The following is a 20,224-nucleotide window of genomic DNA, read 5'->3' as shown; positions in this document are numbered from 1 at the left end:
CTCTCATGTAGATCATTCGAACGCTCCTCGATCATGTTTGCTTCTTCAAGACCCTTCTCTACAGACACATCTTCCGCGGGGAGAAGCAGCACCACCAGCACAACCGCCGTGCCCCTACCGAACCCTCGCCTTCCACCAGCTTCCTGAGGCGCGCAGAGCCCAAGCGCCCTCTCTCATTAGACCATGCCTAGCCTACCCTGTATGTGAATCGCGCCCGCCCTGCAGAGGCGCTCCGAATGCGACGCGGTCATTGAATCTAACCGTTTTGCCGCCTCCGCTCTCACAGCTTCCGTCGACCTCGACGAATGTATATCACGTCTGTATAAAAAGGAACTTCTAGCAGAATCGGTTATCGAGGCTATATGCGCCAAAACGAAGGAGCTTTTGATGCGCGAAAGCAATGTGGTGCACGTAAAGGCACCTGTCACCGTGGTCGGCGACATCCACGGCCAGTTCTTCGACCTCATTGAGATCTTCAAGATTGGAGGATGGTGTCCAGATACCAACTATCTGTTCCTCGGTCAGCAGCTCACACCTACATACCTCTTCTTGCTCCGGGACTGACAGACTCGCAACTACAGGTGATTATGTCGACCGGGGCATGTTCAGCGTCGAAACCATTTCTCTCCTTGTCTGTTTAAAGCTTAGATACCCCAACCGAGTGCATTTGATACGCGGCAACCACGAGTCGCGAGGCGTGACGCAGTCCTACGGGTTTTATACCGAGTGCTCGAGAAAATACGGCAATGCCAACGTGTGGCATTATTTCACAGATATGTTCGACTTTCTGACGTTGAGCGTGGTCATCAACGACCAGATATTTTGTGTACATGGAGGTAAGTTGAATCCAGCAGGCCGCTTCGTGATATCTATCATACCTAATCACACATTCTTCTTTCATTCCAGGTTTATCACCGTCGATACATTCCATCGATCAAATCAAGATCATCGACCGGTTCCGCGAGATCCCCCACGAGGGGCCGATGGCCGACCTCGTCTGGTCCGACCCGGACCCGGAGCGCGACGAGTTCTCCCTCTCGCCGCGCGGGGCGGGCTACACGTTCGGCGCGCAGGTCGTCAAGAAGTTCCTGGCCGTCAACAGCATGTCCCACATCCTGCGGGCGCACCAGCTGTGCCAGGAGGGCTTCCAGGTGCTCTACGACGATCGCTTGAGCACCGTCTGGAGCGCGCCCAACTACTGCTACCGCTGCGGCAACATGGCCAGCGTGCTCGAGGTCAGCGACACGGGCGAGCGCTTCTTTAACGTATTCGCGGCGGCGCCCGAGAACGACCAGCACAAGGACATGCCCGAGAAGGCGGTCGACGGCAACTCGCTACCGGACTACTTTCTGTAGAGATTGGGCGAGGATATACAATGCCGATTGTATGCCTTTGGCAGCAGCTGTACCGCTGCTTAACTCGGGTAGTTCGCACCTGTACCACCACCATGGATGGCCGGACGGGCCGCAATGTTATGTATTCACGATTGAAACGGATCCCCCTTTTCCCATGGATTTGAGTCTTTGCAATACTGTGAATTTTGCTGCATGACGCATTCCTCATGTATAAGTCTTTATTTTGTGGTGTCGTAATCATTATCGCGCCCAGCATCCGCTCAGTAAAAGTAGGCCGTGCTCTTACAGCAAGGTAATCCAGCCAGTGCCCCCAAGATCCAGCACCTCCATACTAGTATCAAGGCGAGGTCTGCCAAGGTTGACATCGCGCCATGGACTCCCGTTCATTTTGCGGCGTTGACCAGCATCTACCAGTCCTTGGCGATATCGAAGCTCCACTCAAACTCAAGGTGCTTCTTCTTGTCATCGTCGACGAAGCTGGAGATGGCGTTGTAGTGGCCTCGAGCAAGCATGCCCGAGGGGGCCTCCTCCTCCTGGACTGAAATTCCCAAAGGGTCAGCTTTCGACAAAGAACGGCGCGGGAACGGCGTGCATCACTTACACTTCTTGGTGTAGATGGGCTGCTTGTCCGTGTTTGGCGCGTAGCTTCCCTGAAGCTTGTGTCAGCATATTAAGAATTGGCTCTATGGATCCGGAGAAACAACTTACAATCATCTCGCTGTCCTTGCTGACCTTGATGCCCTTGCGCTTGACGACCTGGACGTAGTGCAGGCCGCTCAGGATCTCGTGCTGGACCTTGAAGCTGGCGACCATGGTGAACTTGGCGCCCTCCTTGATCCTGAAGGGGTGGTCCTTGAGCGTCTTCTCGCTGCCGGGCGTCTTGAGGTCAATGGTGACGGGGTCGCGGCCGGGGGTCTCCATGGTGAGGCTCAGGATGATGCAGACGCGCGGGTCGTTGGGGTCGCTAATGTCCTTGCCGTTGCCGAGGCCGAGGCTCTCCTTGTAGCGCTGCAGGGACTCGTCGCCGGCATCTGGGGTGGTCAGCGGGTGCGCGTCCTCAAAGCCAAAGTCGAAGCCATCGTAGATGTGGCACTGGTCGTGGTAGAGTGAGAGGAGGAATGAGAGGTCGACCGGGGGGACGGTGCGGGACAGGTGGTCATCGCTGCGACTCAGGATGATGGGCGACGGGGGAGGTGGAGGGGGGAGCTGAGGAGGGTAGTTCTGCGAAGTGAGAGACATTTTCGAGAGAGAAGTTTGTCACAGAGCCTCTTGGCACTCGAGCTCGCAGACGTGTGATGATGGTTTTGGACGATGATGGGCGCCGCTGCTGTTGCTCCGAGCCTCACGGTCGGTCTGAGAGGTCGGTGTGTTTGTACCAAAAAGCAAGGGGCGGAGCAGCACAGCCGGTAAAGAGCAATGCCTGGCCTCGAACGAGAGAACCGAATCACAGGTGAAAGTGAGGTGAGTTGAAGGTGAAAGGCGACTCACCCATATTCTGGTACTCGGCCAAGCTCTGCTTTGGTTGCGACAGCTTATAGCCCTGAGTCTCCTCGGGCATCGTGTCGTCGTCATGGTGAGAAGCCATGGTGGGCCAATTGCTCCCTGCGGACGAGAAAAGCAATACTCAAAAAGGATACAAAGGGGACTTGGTAGTCGGCGATAATCACAAGATACAGTTTTCTGTCACGAGGAGGCTCTACACGAGTGCGGTGTCGGGTATGACGATATGGCGGTCGGCATTATTTATTTGGTCGACGTTGGAGGGGTTGTGCCGGTTGCTGGTGGGGTTCCTGCAGCGTTTCTGATCCATCCATGCAGGTCAGGTACGGCGGCAAGGCGGTCAGGTTCTGGCCGCGCTCCCAGCCTGGAACGCTTAAGAAACTCGACCCCGACTCGCAACGACAGGGGTTAAACAATGCAGATCGATCATGACTGGACGGGCACCCTTTTCGATGAGACTTCTGTTTCTCCAAGTCTCACAGTGCTGTATCTGTGCTGCCCACCTGCCTGAAGAGGTTCATTGGCTTTTGGTAGCCCCGACAATGCACTGCGTAACTACCGACCTTAGGTACCTAAGGTTGTCGAGACAAGAGACCTCAGCAAACAACCCCTTTAGTGACCACGTCCTTTACGAATCTTACAAAGAGTTGACATCTTTTCGAACTGAACACTCTCCGAGCATCAACCGAGTCTTTCGTGAAGGGAGTTGCCCCAGCTTGTTATGTCTCTGTTCTCGATCTCCACAAGAATCAAATGATTGATTCTCAACGTCGTGGTCTGCTTGCTTACTAGCTATCTCATAGCAAAACTCTGCAGACCGCAAGCATCGTCACCACTCGCACCGCCTGATCGATCACTGATCGAGGGGTGCCGCTGAAGAGAATCTACGGAAGCTGCCGCCGTTCCGTTGGCCGCCCCGACCGTTAGCGTCCGTTGGCCACTAGCTAGCCCTGAGCTGGTCTTGTGTGCTGACGGTAAAGACATCCAGAAGGGTGCCGCATGGATTGCAGGTACCTATACGTGTGAAGTCCATCCTGTAGCAGACGACAACGACAAAGATACTGCAATACACACCACCGACTTCTGCGAGAATAAGCCGTGCCATGGTGCTATGGTGCCATGCCCGAGCCCCTCACCTCACCACCAATGCGTCTCTGGGGACTCCATTGTGTGTGTTGGAAGCTTCTGAGAGGACCTTGGGCTCGCAGGCTCTGCAAGCCCGCCCTCTCTCCTGGCCCCTGACATCCAATTAAAGTAAGTGTGGAGCGGGTAGACTCCACAGTGCCCCAAAGGAGACAAGAACATTGAACTGGCAGCAAAGGGGACGGCGCTATTCCCCTCGCGGACTTCCTCCATTGTCTCCCCCAAAGAAGCGCCAGGAAGAAATGGAAGGGTACCACCCTCCCAGCCCTCGCTGGCACACCCGTGGATAAGACACCTCAGACACAGATCGCCCGCCCACCCAACTCACGGACGAACTGACCACGCCTGCCAACCCAGCCTCTCCTCTCTCCCCCCGAGTTGCTATCAGGGACCCCTTCCCAAGCACCAGTCTTTTCCCCGGCCTGCTTCTCACACTGCCAGACTGACAAGGGCGGGCACGGAGGACAGACGTTCCATCCAATCCACCACACCTGCCGTCCTGAGAATTTTTGTCCTCTTGATTACTCCAGATCTTTTCCCTTCTGCTCTCATTATTTAGGTAAAAGCATCATTGGGTTCCCTTCGTATCAACCCTCCTCCCTTAGTCTCTTCCATTGGCGGGATCGTGGCTTTTGGCGTTTCTACGGCTACCTTCCCACGCCTCCTCCCTCGTAGCTCGATCCGCCCGGACTCCACTCCGCCTGCGCGCGCGCGCGACAAAAGCCAGCAAGCAATCTCTCAGCTCCATCGGCAAGGGTTCAGACACCATCCTCAATTCCCCATCCTTTGGTTTCTTTTTCTTCCGACTTCGCGACAGTCAATCGCGCATAGAGAGGTATGCGATTATTTGGTGGAAGGACATGATCCTTGGTCGGGCTGGGGTCATAGGCGCTAACGTGATCTTCCAAGGTGCTCAGAACTCGACTATTCGGCCAGCTTGGGGAACGAGTCGCGCGATCCTTTCTTGTCGGAACCTGGAGCGTCTAAATTCGCTTCGTTCTTCATCCACTTCGCACTCCTAAATTCACCAGTATAGACCTTTAATCCCTTCGAATACATTCGAACTCGAGATGGCCTCATCAAGGACCCTCCCAGAGAAGCGGAACCCGCTGATGACCGAGGGTGTGCCCGAGTGTTCGTCCCCCTCGCTCCTCGTCGGCTGCCACTGTCAGCTAAACCAGACTTCACAGATGCCGAGCTTATCTCCCGCCGACGCCTCGGACAGACTCAGCTCACTCCGCGCATGGTTGCTACGATCCCGGGGACAGAGATTGACCCCTCCAGCCTGGGCGCCTTCGACTACGCGCACTTGCGCGCACCTCTCCCCAAGGGCATTGCTTCAGGCATCTTCAAGTCCAGCCCCAGCAGTTACTTCCTGATGCGCCGCAGCCACGACGGCTTCGTCTCCGCGACCGGCATGTTCAAGGCCACCTTCCCCTACGCCGAGGCGCATGAAGAGGAGGCCGAGCGCAAGTTCATCAAGGCGATCGAGACTACTAGTCCCGAGGAGACGGCTGGAAACATCTGGATCCCCCCAGAGCAGGCACTTGGCCTGGCTGAGGAATATGGTATTGTGCCCTGGATCCGGGCTTTGCTTGATCCATCCGACATCCAGGTCTCTGGTGGAAATGAAGGAGCGAGCCCGCCCAAGAAGATCTCGGCTCCGCCAAAGTTCTTCCACGGCCAGCCCAACCTTGCACCCCCGACGCCAACGTCGCTTCCGCGGAGCTCTCGCGCAAGGCGATCTGCTAGCCCGTCCAAGTCTACCGGCACCAAGAAGGCTGCAGCAAGCCCGCGCAAGCGCTCCTCAAAGGCCGCCGCGGCTGCTCAGCAGGCAGCCTCCGAGACTCCTGCTCCCAGCTCCAAGGCCTCAGCATCTCCGAGTCTCGTGAACGGAGAATCTGCTGCTCAGCCTGACACTCCAATGACCGAGGATTCCGAGAAGCCCGTAGCCGAGAACGCGGCCGTAGAACCTCCAGCACTGCTTGCGCCAGTCGAGGAAGATCCCAAAGTCAAGATCAACGTGGATCAGAACGTCAAGGTCGACACAGATGGCGTTGAGACCACGGTCACCAATGTCGAGGTTGAGGTCCCTATGGCGGGCGAGCCTCCCTCAGCTGAGGAGATGGCTCGCATGCTCGCCGAGGCGAGGGAAATGGTGCAGCCGGCCATAGAGGCAGCGAGCAGCAACACACCCACAGCCAAGAAGAGCAAGCGCAAGGCCGATGACATTACGGTCGGAGACAAGGACGAGGAGACCAAGGAGAATGCGGCAGAAAACGCCCCCGAGGAGCCGCGGGCGAAGAAGGTCAAGACGGAAGTTGAACTGAAAAAGGAGCGCGTCCGGAAGCGGGCGTTGCTGGGCATTAGTGCAACTCTGGCAGTGGGGTGAGTAGCGGATTGCCTCGGACCTCACTATCTAGACTTTTGGGACACCGTTTACTGACTTTTCATCAGGGCCTTGGTTCCCTATGTTATGGGCATGCTGTAAAGCGCTAGATGCTGTTGGATCACCGCTTTGTAGTGCAGAAAAATGGAAAATGCGTGGGCGGCATCGGTCATCAGGACGGGAGTTTTGCCGGAGATTGATTTCACAACACCCCTTCACGGTTGCTTTTATACAACATACCCCCTTCTTGTCTGGAGTAGATGCGAGTAGTTTGCCTTGGAGGGCCTTGTACTCGCCTTTGTTTGAGTGCGGTGGCTGGAGCTGATGCTGTTAAGGGAGGCCGTTTATGTTCCGTTTATGTTCCGGGATGCAAAGGGGCACTGTGGATTTATACTGATCTTTTAATTGATGAGTAAGAGTACCGAGTATGCCCATAACTTGTACTGCTTTGATCATATCGCCAACCGAAATGCCGTCTTAAGCCATGGGAGAAACGACTCCAGCCTTGGAGATCTCGTGTATTGGTTGTGGGCGCTTCATGATGTTTCTGTTCAATGCAGCTCCACCTTAGGATGCCTGCGAAATCGACGCCTTCGTTTCTGGACGAAGTTGAACCGTCTTCATCAATAATGTTTTATCTCTTACCAACGGTGCCTCCTGATATAGCTCCTTTATCAACCAGCTCAAGTGAGGCCAGTGCTCAGAACTGAGCACAGAGCAGATGCCATGTGCCGCGCCTCACCGCTTTCTCGTGTACTACCACCCACAAAATTTACCGAGCTTCAATTAAGAGGTCCAAAACCTTTCCAACACTTCTCACCCTCATGGAAAGTTGCTCTTTAGCCATGCCTAACCACTGGTTTGGGGTTCAAACAGATTGAACCATGTTCTCCGGGACTCCCTGGCTGTGTCATCATGCTGGGACAGCACATCATGGAGTAACTGCGGTCAAGCCAATGGGCAGGTAAGTCATCCGTGGAGTTTGAGCGGCAATGACCGGCATTCGGGTAACTGTACCCCTCGCGAGCCGTCGCTATGCACCCTCCTAAGCCGGAGCTTTCAATGCTGCTTTCTCTCCACGAAACGTCACTCCTCCAAACAACGCCAGCTCAAGAATCTCGAGAAGCCTCAATTGTGACATTCCTGGTGGTTCTCGAACCAATTTCATTTCTTTTGTGACCTGCACCCGCCATTAACCACACAGAGACACGAAGATGAGGGCCGGCGTCCGGGCGTGGAAGCAGGTTTCGCTGCAGCGGCGGGCGTTCTCGTCCTCGGCGCGGAGGCTCGACAACTACGGCTTCATTGGACTGGGCCAGATGGTATGCATTACTCCTGCTCTCTCCTACAACCAGGTCGCTAACGTTGACGAACCGCGCAGGGCTACCAAATGGCCAAGAACCTCCAGGCAAAGCTGCCGCCGAGTGATACGATTCGTATCTTTGATATCAACAAGGCCGCGGCGGAGAAGCTGGCGGGCGAGATGAAGTCGTCGCAGGCCGGTGGAGCTGTTGTCGAGGTTGCGCAAGATGTTTCCGAGGCTTCCAAGGATGCGGTAAGTCACAATTTTCATCTCTGTTCTGCATTCGTCTCTTGGGCGCATTCCTCCTTCACCTCCCCTAAATGATGAGTTTGTTCTATCTATGATCTAAGTTGGAACCGGCTTGCCGGTTCTCCCGTGATTATCCATTATACAATAAAGCCAATCCTCTGAAAACATCTTCCCTTGGCCTGGAAGGAATTGCGCCCTGATCACGATGACCACTCACCGTTGGTCCATGTTGCTGATGAGCTCGCTATCTAGGATACTGTCATCACTGTGCTCCCGGAGCCGTCGCACGTCAAGTCGGTCTACGCCTCGATCCTAGAGGGTGGTCTCTCGGCCCGTTCAAAGCCGCGCATCTTCATCGACTGCTCGACGATTGACCCGTCTTCGTCTCTAGAAGTTGCCGGCTCTGTTGCGAAGCACGACGCACAGTTCGTCGATGCGCCCATGTCCGGCGGTGTCGTTGGAGCCACTGCAGGTACCCTGACTTTCATGTTGGGCGCGCCCTCTTCCCTGGTCGAGCGAATCGAGCCCATTCTACTCCGTATGGGTAAGCGAGTGTTGCACTGCGGTAACCCTGGTGCTGGACTGGCGGCCAAGCTTGCCAACAACTACCTCCTCGCCATCAACAACATTGGTACGGCCGAGGCTATGAACCTTGGTATCAAGTGGGGTCTGGACCCCAAGGTCCTCGCCGGCGTGATCAACGTAAGCACGGGCAAGTGCTGGCCCAGCGAGGTGAACAACCCTGTGAAGGGTGTTGTAGAGACGGCGCCGGCCAACCGCGATTACAGCGGCGGGTTTGGCATCAGCCTGATGCGAAAGGATCTCAATCTCGCGATCGCTGCGGCCAAGGAGGCGAACGCAAAGCTGGAGCTCGCGGACGCTGCTAAAAACGTATACGAGACTGCCGAGAAAGTTGAGAACTGCAAGGGCAGAGACTTTAGTGTTGTGTACAGATATCTAGGCGGCAAGGAGTAGAAAGGAGTAGATCTCTTTAATATACAAAAGCGACTTTGGATTACCTCTTTTGTGTAGCTTGTTCAGTTCAGCTGCGGACCAATCTGTGTGCACCCGACGTGGGTAAATTATTATACGGCAGTGGGCCAATAAGGTTGATGTTTGATTTGCGATGCGAGTATCTCGCACTTTATCCCCGATATGGAATCGTGCCGACCGGGGTGACATCCGTGGATGTGCGCGATGGGGTTTCTTAGGCGTCTCGGCAGAGCTAAGACATGTCAAAGAACCTATCCATTGACCCCAGGCGACGAACCCGGTGCTTCTGGCCGTCATCAAGAGACGCTAAACCAAAGAGGAAAGTCCTTCGTAGTGTAGGGGTGGCTTCCGGACCACTGAATCCCTCCGATCTCCACATTGCCTTCGATCTTCCATCTCCAAGCCGTAGTACCTACTTCCTTCATGCCCTCTGCAGTATGATTGCCATGTGAAGATAGTCAGGGCGTTGTCTGCATTCGCGTGTTCTCGAAGAACTACTACCTTGATCCGGGCCTCAAGGGTCCAACTACGTGGTATTCTCAGCCTTGTGGTCTTGTCTCGGACGGTCAATGAGCTGCAGCATCAGCGTGTTCTCCCGTCCTAGTTTGATACAGGAGAACCAGAGAACCAACCAGTCTAGGTAGCATCTTTCTAGGCCCGCCGCGCCGGCGATGGATGGTAAAATCGGTGGTCCCTTGTCTCTTCCTGCTCCACCTTTCGCCGGTGGCATTGTTCTGGACGAGTCTCTACCTCCAATCTTCTTTCCAATCGGCAAGGAGGCCGCGCCGGATAGCTCTCTCTCCGACCAGGTGCAGCCCTTTTGGCACCTCGGCCAAGCGATGTTTCTCTTGGAGGGATTCTCTCTTGTGGTGGAGTCAAAGCCGAAGGGGACCCCATCTCACGTTATTTCGCCCGGACTTTAGTGTACTCCGTATTGAATCATGGAATCCTATTTTCCCACTTGTTTGCTTGGCTTTGACAACGGGGCATGTACGGGGTCCGCGTACTCGCATACCACTTGGGCGGGATTTTGCCTGGGTTCTTACTTATACAGACCTTCCCATGTTGTGCCTGACGCAGGTGCTCTCTGCATGTCCTTTCGTCTGCACACGTTTCAGCGGATAAGCTGACTGTTACATTGGTCGTCCCGAGGCTGAATGCTATCTCCTTTGTAACATATTCTCGACTTTCTTTTTTTTCTGTCTCTGGAATCCCAACCGATTGTAATATTTTATCTTAGACGGGGACCGACTGGACAGTTGTGTGAGACGGAGTTGCGCCTCTCGCCTGGCGATCTAAACGAACGCGACCGAAGCATAGGAGATATTGGGGGAAAGCGGCCGGACTCGACCTAGCAACACAATGTCTGGAACAAACACGACGGGTCCCCCGCAGGGGAGGCCGTGGGAGATATGTACGGAAGTTGGACCGTACTGCCCTGTCAAGGCATCGACTCAAGGTTATTACCCCAACCGGGGCATCAACATCTTCTTCACCATCGCCTTTGCGATCGCAATGATCGCGACTTTGGTGGTGGGCATTCGAAAGAAGACCTGGAGCTTCATGACATTCATTGTCGCTGGATTGATATTGGAGGTTGCCGGTATGCCTTCCCCCGTTCAAAGTTGTCTCCCCAGGGTCGAGTCTTGAATTACCCCGTCCCGCCGTACGCAAACCCGGGTTGCTGGGAAAAGGGAGGGGGGTTTCAATTTGGCCCTTGGGGAACTGGACAATCAATTAACACCCCGTCTCCTTGTGTGTGTGTGTGTGTGCCCCGTCCCGTTCGCTGACCCTTTTGTTGGGGAAACAGGCTACATCGGCCGCATCCTCATGGCCGACAACCCGTGGAACAAGGACGCCTTCCAGCTGCAGATCTGCGCCATCATCCTGGCGCCGACGCTCATCTGCATCTCCATCTACCTGACGCTCAAGCACGTCTCGCTGGCCTTCAGCCCGGCCCTGTCGCGCGTGCGGCCGAACCTGTACCCCTTCATCTTCGTCCCCGCCGACGTCACCTGCCTGCTCGTGCAGGCCATCGGCGGCGCGCTGGCCGCCTCGGGCGGCAACTCGGCGCACCCGAACCAGAAGCTCGTCAACGGCGGCAACAGCGCCATCATCGCCGGCGTCGCGCTGCAGGTCTTTGTGCTGCTCTTCTTCGGCGCCACGGGCGCCGACTACTGGGTCCGCCTGCGCCGGTGGGTGCGCTCCGGCGAGGCCGACGAGCACGCCGTCGCGCTGTGGTCGGACCGCAAGGTGCGGATGTTTGTGTACGCCATCACGGGGGCGTACAGCTGCTTGATGATCCGGTGTATCTACCGGTAAGTGGCTGGGAGCAAAGCTTCGCCTGACGCTGGGAAACTGGGAGGCTGACCGGGCATGTTATGTGTTACAGTATCATTGAGATGGCTGGTGGTTGGGGCAACCACATCATGCAGGATGAGCCGTCCTTCATCGTCCTCGACGGATTGTGAGTCCTTTTTTTTTTTCCAAACAGAAATGTCGGAACTCTGGTTCCAAAGATGAATGCTGACCACAGAGCCTTGCAGCATGGTCCTCATCGCCGTCGGGCTCCTCTCTGGCTTCCCGCCAGGCATTTTCTTCCCTCAGATGGCCGCCAAGATGGACCTGCACCGCAGCAAGAAGGGCAAGAAGGGCGACAAGAGCTCCACCGACGGCGCCGCGGCCACCGATGCCAGCCAGGACGTGGAGATGGCACAGCCTGCGGCTCGTGACGCCGAGAAGACGTCCGCATGAGCGTGACGACTGTGGGGAGGCGCAAAAGAAAAGTGCAAGTGGTGTAGAACGAACCTTGGAAGGACTCTGGTCTCTCATTGCCGGCGTTTTGTATTACATGGATTTCAGGCATGGCCTCTTGCTTCTCAGCTGCATGGAACAGGGTTCAGACATTCATTCTGCTTCTTTCATATCTAAATATTACCGATGTAGTCGATTCAGAAATACAGACTGACGGGCGGCAGAGCCCGTTGCCCTGATGCAAAGGGTCTAAAGTTGTTAAGCTTACTTTCAACATTTCAAGCACTAGGCTTAGTGACAAGATGGCGCCGCCCTCGGCGTGCTGTTTTAGGCAGGTCGCCACTAACACCACAGTCCGAGATGGTACGCGTGGCATCTCCCATGGTACGTAAGAACGGGCAAGGCTGCGCGGCCATGCCCATGAAAATATTCCAATCTTGTCTTGTCTCGTCGTAATCCGATTCCTCATCTGCTTACGCTCTTGATTGAAGTTGCCTTTCTTAAGTGCATAGATCAGCCGGCATTGTGTGGCGAGCCTCCCTGTCGTCGATCTACCCCGCCTCGTCTCACTCTCACCTGGCATTTCACCCCATCGCTGAGCGAGCACAGTCTCTTGAACTCTTGACTTCCAAGAATTTGAGGTTATTGCAACCCGGCTGCGTATATAGTATGGTCCTCAAATACAGCTTGACGCCCGAGGCCTTCCTCAGCGCGCCGCGGCGTGGCGCTGCTGTTCCGACTCTCGATGGCAAGCTCGGCTTCTTTACCACATCGACGCATACCTTTGGCGAGGGCACAAAGAAAGAAGTCAACATCATTGACCTCTCGAATGGCGATACCTGGACCATCTCTGACGGTGACAAGCTTCATGACATCAATTGGCTTCCTTTCAAGGACCAGCACGCCCTCCTCTGGCTGCGGTCTGCCGACAAGGGCGAGACGGAGATAGTTGTCACGCCTGATGTTGGTGCAAAGGCAAACACCTCTGCAGAATCACAGTCCTACGTTGCCGGAACGCTCCCTGGGCCTGTCGAGGCGTTGAAGCTTGTGAGCCTTAAAGATGGAACTCTCGCCTTTGCCTGTGTTGGGCTTGCAGGCGAGGACGGCGAGTTGTACAACGAAGAGGCTGTCGAAAAGAAGGCTAGCAGTGGCTTGATTTACGACACACTGCATGTTCGCGAGGTAGGTTGCTCTCCGTGTTTTCTGCTATGCATTTCATGTACCAGATCACAGCTGACGGGGTTGCAAGTGGGATTCATACGTCAAACCACAGAAGAATTCAATCTTCTTCTCGACGCTTGTAGTAAAGGACGACAAATGGGCTGTGGATGCCCCTTTGAAGAACGCGCTGGCGGGCACGGACATGGAAGCCCCTGATAATGTCTACGAGCCAGAAGATACCGAGGACTACTACGATATTGGCCCCAAGGGCATCACCTTCGCGGCCAAGGACCACACTCTCAGGTCAGCCGATGACTTTGGCAGCAACAATCTCTACTTTGTGCCTCTAGACTCTTTCTCCCAGGCGTCCATGAGCAAACCCACCAAGATTCTCTTGCGGCAGGAGCATACGCCCGGCATCTTTTCGAATCTTCGTTTCTCGCCCGATGGGGACATGCTGTGCTTCCTTCATGCGACGCTCGAGCGCCCTGCCGACGTCCGACTGCACATGACGTTTGTCGAGAACCCCGACGCGCAAGGCTCGACGGTGGGGACACTCGACGTCTTTGAGTTTATCATCCAGGAGAAATGGTCACTCGTGCCTTCGAGTTTCGCATTCGGCCTCTCTGGCCAGTCTCTCTTCATCGCGGCCGGCGATTGCGGAAGAGAGTCACTGTTCCACGTCGAGATGAAGAACAAGGCCAAGCCGCTCAAGCTCACTGACCACGGATCTGTGTCTGCCTACTACCCGGTCCTCAACCCACCCCGAGGCAAAGAGGGAGTCCTGGTGTCCGGATCCAGCTTGACGGAACCAAGCTGGTACGAGATGATTGGCATTGGTGGTCACGCCGAGGACAAGATGATCTTCTCCATCCCGACCAAGCGTCTGGACCCCAACTTCGGCCTCAGCCGGTCTCAGGTATCCGAGATCTACTTCGAGGGCGACGGCGACTATGTTGTGCAAGCCTGGGTGGTCAAGCCCAGCAAGTTCAACGACGATAAGCAATACCCCATGGTGCTCATGATCCACGGTGGACCTGCTTCCGCTTGGCTAGACTCGTGGCATGCAAGGGTGAGTTCAACAATCCTTGAAACATTCTTTGTAGAAGGTTTTTGACGTGAAAATAGTGGAATGCGATGGTCTGGGCAGAGCAAGGCTATGTTGTTGTGCTTCCTAATATTTCGGGAAGCACAACCTTTGGCATTGAGCATGCCGCAAGTGAGTCCAGCGAAATCCAATCAAGTTTGCATAAGTGTGCTAATCCAATATTTGCAAAGGAATTTACGGCAGCTGGGGCGGATATCCGTACGAGGATCTTGTCAGCTGCATGGAATATCTGAAGAATATCCCGTACATTGACACAGACAGAGCAATTGCCGCTGGCGGTAGTTATGGCGGATACATGATCAACTGGATCAACGGCCACGCGCTGGGCCGAAGGGTGAGTTGCGGACAACATGTGTGAGAGAGACTCGCCCAATCGCTGACCATTTGACAGTTCAGAGCAACAGTCTGCCACGACTCGGTCTTTACGACTCCCAACATAACCTTGTTCTCGGACGAGTCGAGCGGCCTGGCCGACTTCAAGGGCAACGGGTTCCCCTGGGCCAACTTCAAGGAGCTCAGCAAGTGGGATCCTTCTCGCCCGGAGCTGCTGAGGAACTGGAAGCACGCGTCGCCGACGCTGGTGATACACAGCGACAAGGACTACCGGTGCGCCATCACCGAGGGCCTGGCTACCTTCCGGACCCTGCAGCTGATGGGGGTGCCGAGCCGGTTCCTGACGTTCCCGGACGAGAATCACTTTGTGCAGAAGCCGGACAACTCGCTCCTGTGGCACAAGACCATCTTTGACTGGATCAACAAGTACTCGGGTGTCGCAGCGGAGAGGGAAAAGGGGACAGCCAGCCAGGTGACGGAACAGCTGGTCGACTTGAGTCTGTGATGCCCGCGCGTGTTATGCTGACATCTGGGAGGAGTTAGTGGTACGGTAATAAGCAACACATGTCCGGCCTCATTGTTTAAACATTCTCTAGCAAATTTATTTAGTTTTTGGTAGCTCTGTTCCGGCTCTCAAACACAAATCTAAAGCTGCAAGATCAATGTTGTGAGTTTGCACGAGCCACTGTCCGGAAAGCACCAAGACGTTACTCAGCAAAACACTTTCAGTCGATCAGCAACACTTGACTTGGGGAACGGTGCGAGACCTGGACGGCCTCCAGCACAGTGGCGATAACCTCAACGGCGTCACGGAACAGAGATAGCCGACAGCAGCAGGTTTCTGCGCCAAGAACCGGGCCATTGAATCACCAGAGTGACAATTGAGCATCGTTTTGACGTCGGCCGATGGTGGGCTGGACGGGTGATGGCAACATGGCGATGTCATGATTGACAGAAGTAGCCAATGGCGTCGCTGCACGAAATCGGGGTCCTGGGCTAAGATCTTCATCCAATACGTACAAGTAGTCACTGTGGCTGGTGTTCCTTGGAGGTCCCGACCTAAGGTTCTCTGCGCCCAACAACATCGCACTTCAGCCACACCGTTCTCGACTTGTGTTCTTCTAGGGGCAAAAGCGCCGTCGGAGAGGGCGTTGTTTGATCTTATGCTTTTTCAACAAGCTTTCTCCGGGTCTGACTAGAGCCGAAGATTACGAGATATCTGTGCGCGTGAAGCAGCAGCTCTCACACATTTGACTGCGTAAATGCTGGCTGCAGGCACAGCCACCGATCTGCATCCAGCCCCCTGTATCTCGGGCAGGGGCGCCGCGCATTCTCACTGGCTCGGACCGCTAGAGGAATATAAAAAAAGATGCTTACGGGGCTTCTAGGCTGAACTCTGCGTGTTGGCGCTGTAACAATTCTTGGGCAGCGGCTACCCGATATAGCCTAGGCTGTGGTGGCGAGGAATCCAAGCTTCTGTTTCTCAGCCACCCAGATTTATCGTCTCCCGCATTCCAACGACACACATCCAGGGCACTTTTGTCAGTCTTGATCGAATGCCAGTGCAGCAGGCCACCACGAGGCAAAGCGGAGGAGGCCGGCGGAGGGGTACGTTGCTTGCTGCATCAGATGCAAAATAGGTAGTGGCATCATCTTATTTCGTACTCTCATAATGCTACCGGGATTGTTCACAGGTCCCAGCATCCATTTTCGCCTCCCTTGCCGAGTTGCCCCTGCTTCTATTCAGTGCTAGGACCCTTGATCGTCGCTTCATTCCCCAGGGACGGACCATTGCCCTTGTCTTACTTGCTCATTATCAAGGATGCCCTTCCTCGACGGACTTGTCAAGTCTGTCGTGCCTGTCTCGCCCGTGTAACTGAACCAGCTTTCGTCAGCCCTGCCCATCACACACCATCACACCCACACCTCTCTCCCGGCCGGCACAAGGAACTGCGCTCGCATCCGGGCGCATTTGTGTTCTTCGAAACTTCCTGGTTCTGATCCCTCAACTTCGATCTTTACCTTTCTCTTTTCCAGCCTCCTCGGCAACCCCAAACCAACACTCGTTCGCTTGACACTCGCTACAACTTTCACAACCAGCCATCCATATACTCTTCAGCAGCTTTCAGCTCTACCCAGAGAACCCATATCCTCCTCATGCATCGATCATCATGACCAATTCGCATATCATACTCAGGCCGCCTTCTCTGGCGGCTCTCGTCTTCCTCGCACAACTCCTCGACACCTCCCAAGCACACCTGCTCCCACAAGCGACGACGACCCTCCCTCACCATGCCCTCAACGTGGTAGCCATACCGCCACCGCCAACGGCTGCTCCCTCTCCACGACAGATCCGATATCGAGCGTCGCGCAGGCGCCCACAGGCCGCCGCCGCCGCCGCCGAAGACATCTTCAACACGGTATGCGGGTACATTGGCGGCGACTCGGCCCTGCCGGCGACCTGCTCGGCGGGCAGCCACTGCGTGCTGGACTCGGAGCACGGCGCGATCGGCTGCTGCCCCAACGGCGCGGCCTCGTGCACGACGGGCATCTTCACGGGCTGCGTCGACTTCAACAGCGGCGCGCAGAGCGTCGTCGACCCGTACGTCTTCACCTGCGCCGGCAGCGACGTCTGCTACCGCAACGAGTTCGCGGGGGGGTTCTTCCAGTACGGGTGCGGCACGGCTAGCGACCTGGCTACCTCGGTGGTGGCGACCGCGTCCGGGATCACGTCGACGCTGCCTATTACCAGCGTTAGTGTGCAGTTGACGGAGAGCCCGACGAGCCTGGCGACGCCCACGAGCATTGACCCGAGCACGGGGACAAGGAGCTTCACGAGAAGTTCGGCAAGCAGCACCAGCAGTTCCTCCGTATCGAGCACCAGCGGTTCGAGTTCGACTTCGACTTCGAGCACGACATCTAGCTCGACAAAGCCCAGCTCAACGTCGCAGACAAGCAGTACCGCCACAAACGAAGCTACGAGCGCACCGGCAAGTGGTGCTACAGAAAGTAGTGGAAATGGCAAGAATACGGGTGCTATCGTGGGAGGAGTCATTGGTGGACTTGCAGGTCTCGTGCTTTTCTTCGTACTGGGCCTCTACCTCTGGCGGCGCCGCAAGGGTAATGTCCGAAACGGTCCCGGCCCGGGAAGCGACACACAGTACATTAGGTATGTGGTGGACTCTTCTAATCTGCTATGGAGCAACACAGCTAACATAAAGCTTCAGTCCGATGTCTGGCAACCAAGGCTTCCAGGCGCTCCACTCAAACCAAGACACCTACGAAACGGGCATGTACCCCCACGGCACGACGACTGAAATCAGGGGTGGGGACGGTGTTCAAGTGCCCCCTCATATACCGCCTGCAATGCAGGAGTATCACCAGATGTCGCCGTACACAACCGCGGCTGCCGGTGCTGCAACGGGCGCCGCGGCTGCCGGCGCATACGGTGCCTACTCGCACGATGGCTCTCACAGCCAGCCGCTTGGGTACGAAGGGGATCAAGTACCCCTCACCCGGGAAATCGACGACTTCTCAGCGGGCTTCAATCACGCCCTCGAGCGCATCGACGAGCACGTCCCCGAGAGTGGCGACCTGGGAGAGTATTCGAGCAGTAGCGGCGAGCATGTTAATGGCACTATGAGCGCCAACAACGGCGGAGGTCCCGCCGGCGGTGGGATCGGGGTGGCGCATACACACTACAGCGGCCAGGGCTACGGAAGCATAGGTAGCCCGGGTCTTGACGCCGCCGATGCGCCTCACGAGCCCTACCACGATACGCAAGCGGAGCAGCCGACGAGCCCCTTTGGATCACCGGGCCGGCCGCTCTGGCAGCAGAACAGAAGGTACAGCCGCAGTCCGATGTGGATGTAATAGAGCATGATTGGGAACGAATTCGACGCGGCGGTCCTTTTCGATACGAGTTCTGGCAATGACTTGTGTTTTTTTTTTCTAATTCTCAAGACACACGATGGCGTTCTTTGGGGAGCATAGGTGGCATGATACCTTCCTTTGAGTATCTTGGGGAAAGCATACACATGGATCATAGATCCCCGGCGTTTGAGATATTTCAGACCGCGAGGTTGATAGATTTCTTGGGTACGAGGACTGGGTTTGATGGGAGCGGATGGGCCTACTTATCGAAGAAGAAAGGGCCGCCGCAAGCACCATGGTAGCAGTTAATCAGAAGAAGGGAGATACCGGAGGTAGATGATTATCAAACATGTGTCCAAACAAACCTTTGATCTAAACTGATGTCCGATGTGATCTAAGCTTATGTCCGATGTCTCAATTTGGCCTACACAGCACGGCGAACCTTCAGATCCTCTGCTTGACCGAAACGGATGTCCTGACGGGCATCACCGGGCTCCACAGAAGCTTCTCGCCGGGAGCGCTAGCAAAGATTTGCGCCGTAACTGCCGCTCAAGTGCCGTGCCCGGACAACGTTTTCTTGCGTTCTGTGGAGCAGGAAGATGTCTGGCATTTGTTCATCATAAGCAAGGCCTCCACGGACGTCCACGGAGAGAGAACCCCCGGGGAGTGCCATGGGTGGGCAATGTTGCAAAGTTTCCCACATGTACTTTTGCTCTCGGTTGATCACACAAAGTACATGTGGGTGCCCACGGTGCTGTTACCTGGATAGGGCCTAGTCCGCCGCTGACGTCAGTGGATAGCTGTCTCGACTCGAGGGTCGTTTACCGCATTGTCTCTGGAGCCCACCGAAAAAAGACAGTCAAACTTTGTTTTGCCCAGCAGCTGCAACATGTGCGGTTTCACATAGGATTAGTCAACGGGGTCTCCGTGGAGAGAGGTGAGTTGGAGGGGCAATCTTAAGCTTTCTGGATCTGTATAAATGAGCTGTCGAGGACGTTTCTCGCAATACACAGATACACAGAGACACAGAGACACACCATTATTTCGAGCTGCATTCCTACCAGAACAGACTTGCTTTCTTCAATTGATCATATCACTTTCTCCCAGACGACCGAGTCCAACTGAACAGTACAAAACAAAAGCTACAATGGCGCCCAAGGTTCTCATCATCCTCACCTCCCACGATAAGCTGGGCGAGTCCGGCAAGCCCACCGGCTGGTTCCTGGTAAGAAAATAGCCCAGTCGCAAACCGCGTCAATAACAGCGAGTTGGTCCATTAACACAAAATCTGCCCTGAAAACAGCCCGAGCTCTCCCACCCGTACGACGTCCTCAAGGAGGCCGGCTGCGAGATCACCATCGCCTCGCCCAACGGCGGCAAGGCGCCCCTGGACCCGGCGTCGGTCGAGATGTTCAAGCAGGACCCCTCGGCCAGCGCCTTCTTCGCCGACCAGAAGCCCCTCTGGGAGTCGACGACCAAGCTGTCGACCATCGCCGCCACGGCCGCCGACGACTACGACGCCCTCTTCTACCCGGGCGGCCACGGCCCCATGTTCGACCTCGCCGGCGACGTCACCTCGCAGCGCGTGTGCTCCGAGTTCGCCGCCAAGGGCAAGCCCGTCGCCGCCGTGTGCCACGGCCCCGCGGCGCTGGTCAACGTCAAGGTGCCGCTGGACGGGCACTCGCTGCTCAAGGGCCGGGAGGTCACGGGCTTCAGCAACGTCGAGGAGGACCAGATGGACTACAGCAAGTGGATGCCCTTCATGCTCGAGGACAAGATGAACGAGGCCAGCGGGGGCAAGTACGTCAAGGCCGCCGAGCCGTGGGGCGAGAAGGTCGTCGTCGACGGCAACCTGATCACGGGGCAGAACCCGGCCAGCGCGAAGGCCGTCGGCGAGGCCATCTTGGCGGCGCTGAAGAAATAAAGGGAAGGGAAGGGAAGATTTATGGGATATATGAATGGCAATAACAAGGATAACTAGCAACAATCATGAATAGCATTTGACTTTTTTTTCTTAGAACACACTGCCTCTCTGCCGACTATTAATCGGGTACCCATCCCTG

At 55.7% G+C, this 20,224-nt stretch overlaps 8 protein-coding genes across 8 annotated transcripts; 7 read left to right on the top strand and 1 right to left on the bottom strand.

Annotated features, from left to right (window-relative positions):
• Window positions 1-183: 183 nt before the first annotated feature.
• Window positions 184-1,355, top strand: E0L32_006171 (uncharacterized protein; the record flags this gene model as incomplete). Its single annotated transcript, XM_031140774.1, has 4 exons — window positions 184-199; window positions 287-520; window positions 582-836; window positions 907-1,355. 4 exons carry the CDS (start codon window positions 184-186, stop codon window positions 1,353-1,355), a joined length of 954 nt encoding a protein of 317 aa, XP_030995152.1.
• Window positions 1,356-1,762: 407 nt separating this feature from the next.
• Window positions 1,763-2,594, bottom strand: E0L32_006170 (uncharacterized protein; the record flags this gene model as incomplete). Its single annotated transcript, XM_031140773.1, has 3 exons — window positions 1,763-1,893; window positions 1,957-2,005; window positions 2,064-2,594. 3 exons carry the CDS (start codon window positions 2,592-2,594, stop codon window positions 1,763-1,765), a joined length of 711 nt encoding a protein of 236 aa, XP_030995151.1.
• A 2,474-nt stretch (window positions 2,595-5,068) lies between these two features.
• Window positions 5,069-6,489, top strand: E0L32_006169 (uncharacterized protein; the record flags this gene model as incomplete). Its single annotated transcript, XM_031140772.1, has 3 exons — window positions 5,069-5,132; window positions 5,189-6,386; window positions 6,456-6,489. The coding sequence occupies 3 exons, from the start codon at window positions 5,069-5,071 to the stop codon at window positions 6,487-6,489; spliced, it is 1,296 nt and encodes a 431-aa protein (XP_030995150.1).
• A 1,112-nt stretch (window positions 6,490-7,601) lies between these two features.
• E0L32_006168 (uncharacterized protein) lies at window positions 7,602-8,914 on the top strand (the record flags this gene model as incomplete). Its single annotated transcript, XM_031140771.1, has 3 exons — window positions 7,602-7,709; window positions 7,769-7,942; window positions 8,192-8,914. 3 exons carry the CDS (start codon window positions 7,602-7,604, stop codon window positions 8,912-8,914), a joined length of 1,005 nt encoding a protein of 334 aa, XP_030995149.1.
• A 1,380-nt stretch (window positions 8,915-10,294) lies between these two features.
• On the top strand, window positions 10,295-11,686 carry E0L32_006167 (uncharacterized protein; the record flags this gene model as incomplete). Its single annotated transcript, XM_031140770.1, has 4 exons — window positions 10,295-10,535; window positions 10,743-11,250; window positions 11,325-11,399; window positions 11,479-11,686. 4 exons carry the CDS (start codon window positions 10,295-10,297, stop codon window positions 11,684-11,686), a joined length of 1,032 nt encoding a protein of 343 aa, XP_030995148.1.
• Window positions 11,687-12,355: 669 nt separating this feature from the next.
• E0L32_006166 (uncharacterized protein) lies at window positions 12,356-14,793 on the top strand (the record flags this gene model as incomplete). Its single annotated transcript, XM_031140769.1, has 5 exons — window positions 12,356-12,868; window positions 12,936-13,919; window positions 13,976-14,066; window positions 14,126-14,289; window positions 14,347-14,793. 5 exons carry the CDS (start codon window positions 12,356-12,358, stop codon window positions 14,791-14,793), a joined length of 2,199 nt encoding a protein of 732 aa, XP_030995147.1.
• Window positions 14,794-16,459: 1,666 nt separating this feature from the next.
• E0L32_006165 (uncharacterized protein) lies at window positions 16,460-18,161 on the top strand (the record flags this gene model as incomplete). The annotated part of the gene is made up of 2 exons (XM_031140767.1): window positions 16,460-17,457; window positions 17,516-18,161. The coding sequence occupies 2 exons, from the start codon at window positions 16,460-16,462 to the stop codon at window positions 18,159-18,161; spliced, it is 1,644 nt and encodes a 547-aa protein (XP_030995146.1).
• A 1,147-nt stretch (window positions 18,162-19,308) lies between these two features.
• On the top strand, window positions 19,309-20,085 carry E0L32_006164 (uncharacterized protein; the record flags this gene model as incomplete). The annotated part of the gene is made up of 2 exons (XM_031140766.1): window positions 19,309-19,386; window positions 19,465-20,085. The coding sequence occupies 2 exons, from the start codon at window positions 19,309-19,311 to the stop codon at window positions 20,083-20,085; spliced, it is 699 nt and encodes a 232-aa protein (XP_030995145.1).
• Window positions 20,086-20,224: the final 139 nt, after the last annotated feature.

This window comes from Thyridium curvatum (assembly GCF_004353045.1).
Source record: "Thyridium curvatum strain D216 chromosome Unknown NODE_34_length_383523_cov_77.689754, whole genome shotgun sequence".
In the NCBI taxonomy this organism is placed as follows: Eukaryota; Fungi; Ascomycota; class Sordariomycetes; order Thyridiales; family Thyridiaceae; genus Thyridium; species Thyridium curvatum.
The sequence above is the reverse complement of the archived record's forward strand: the minus strand, read 5'-3'. Positions and strand labels throughout refer to the sequence as shown.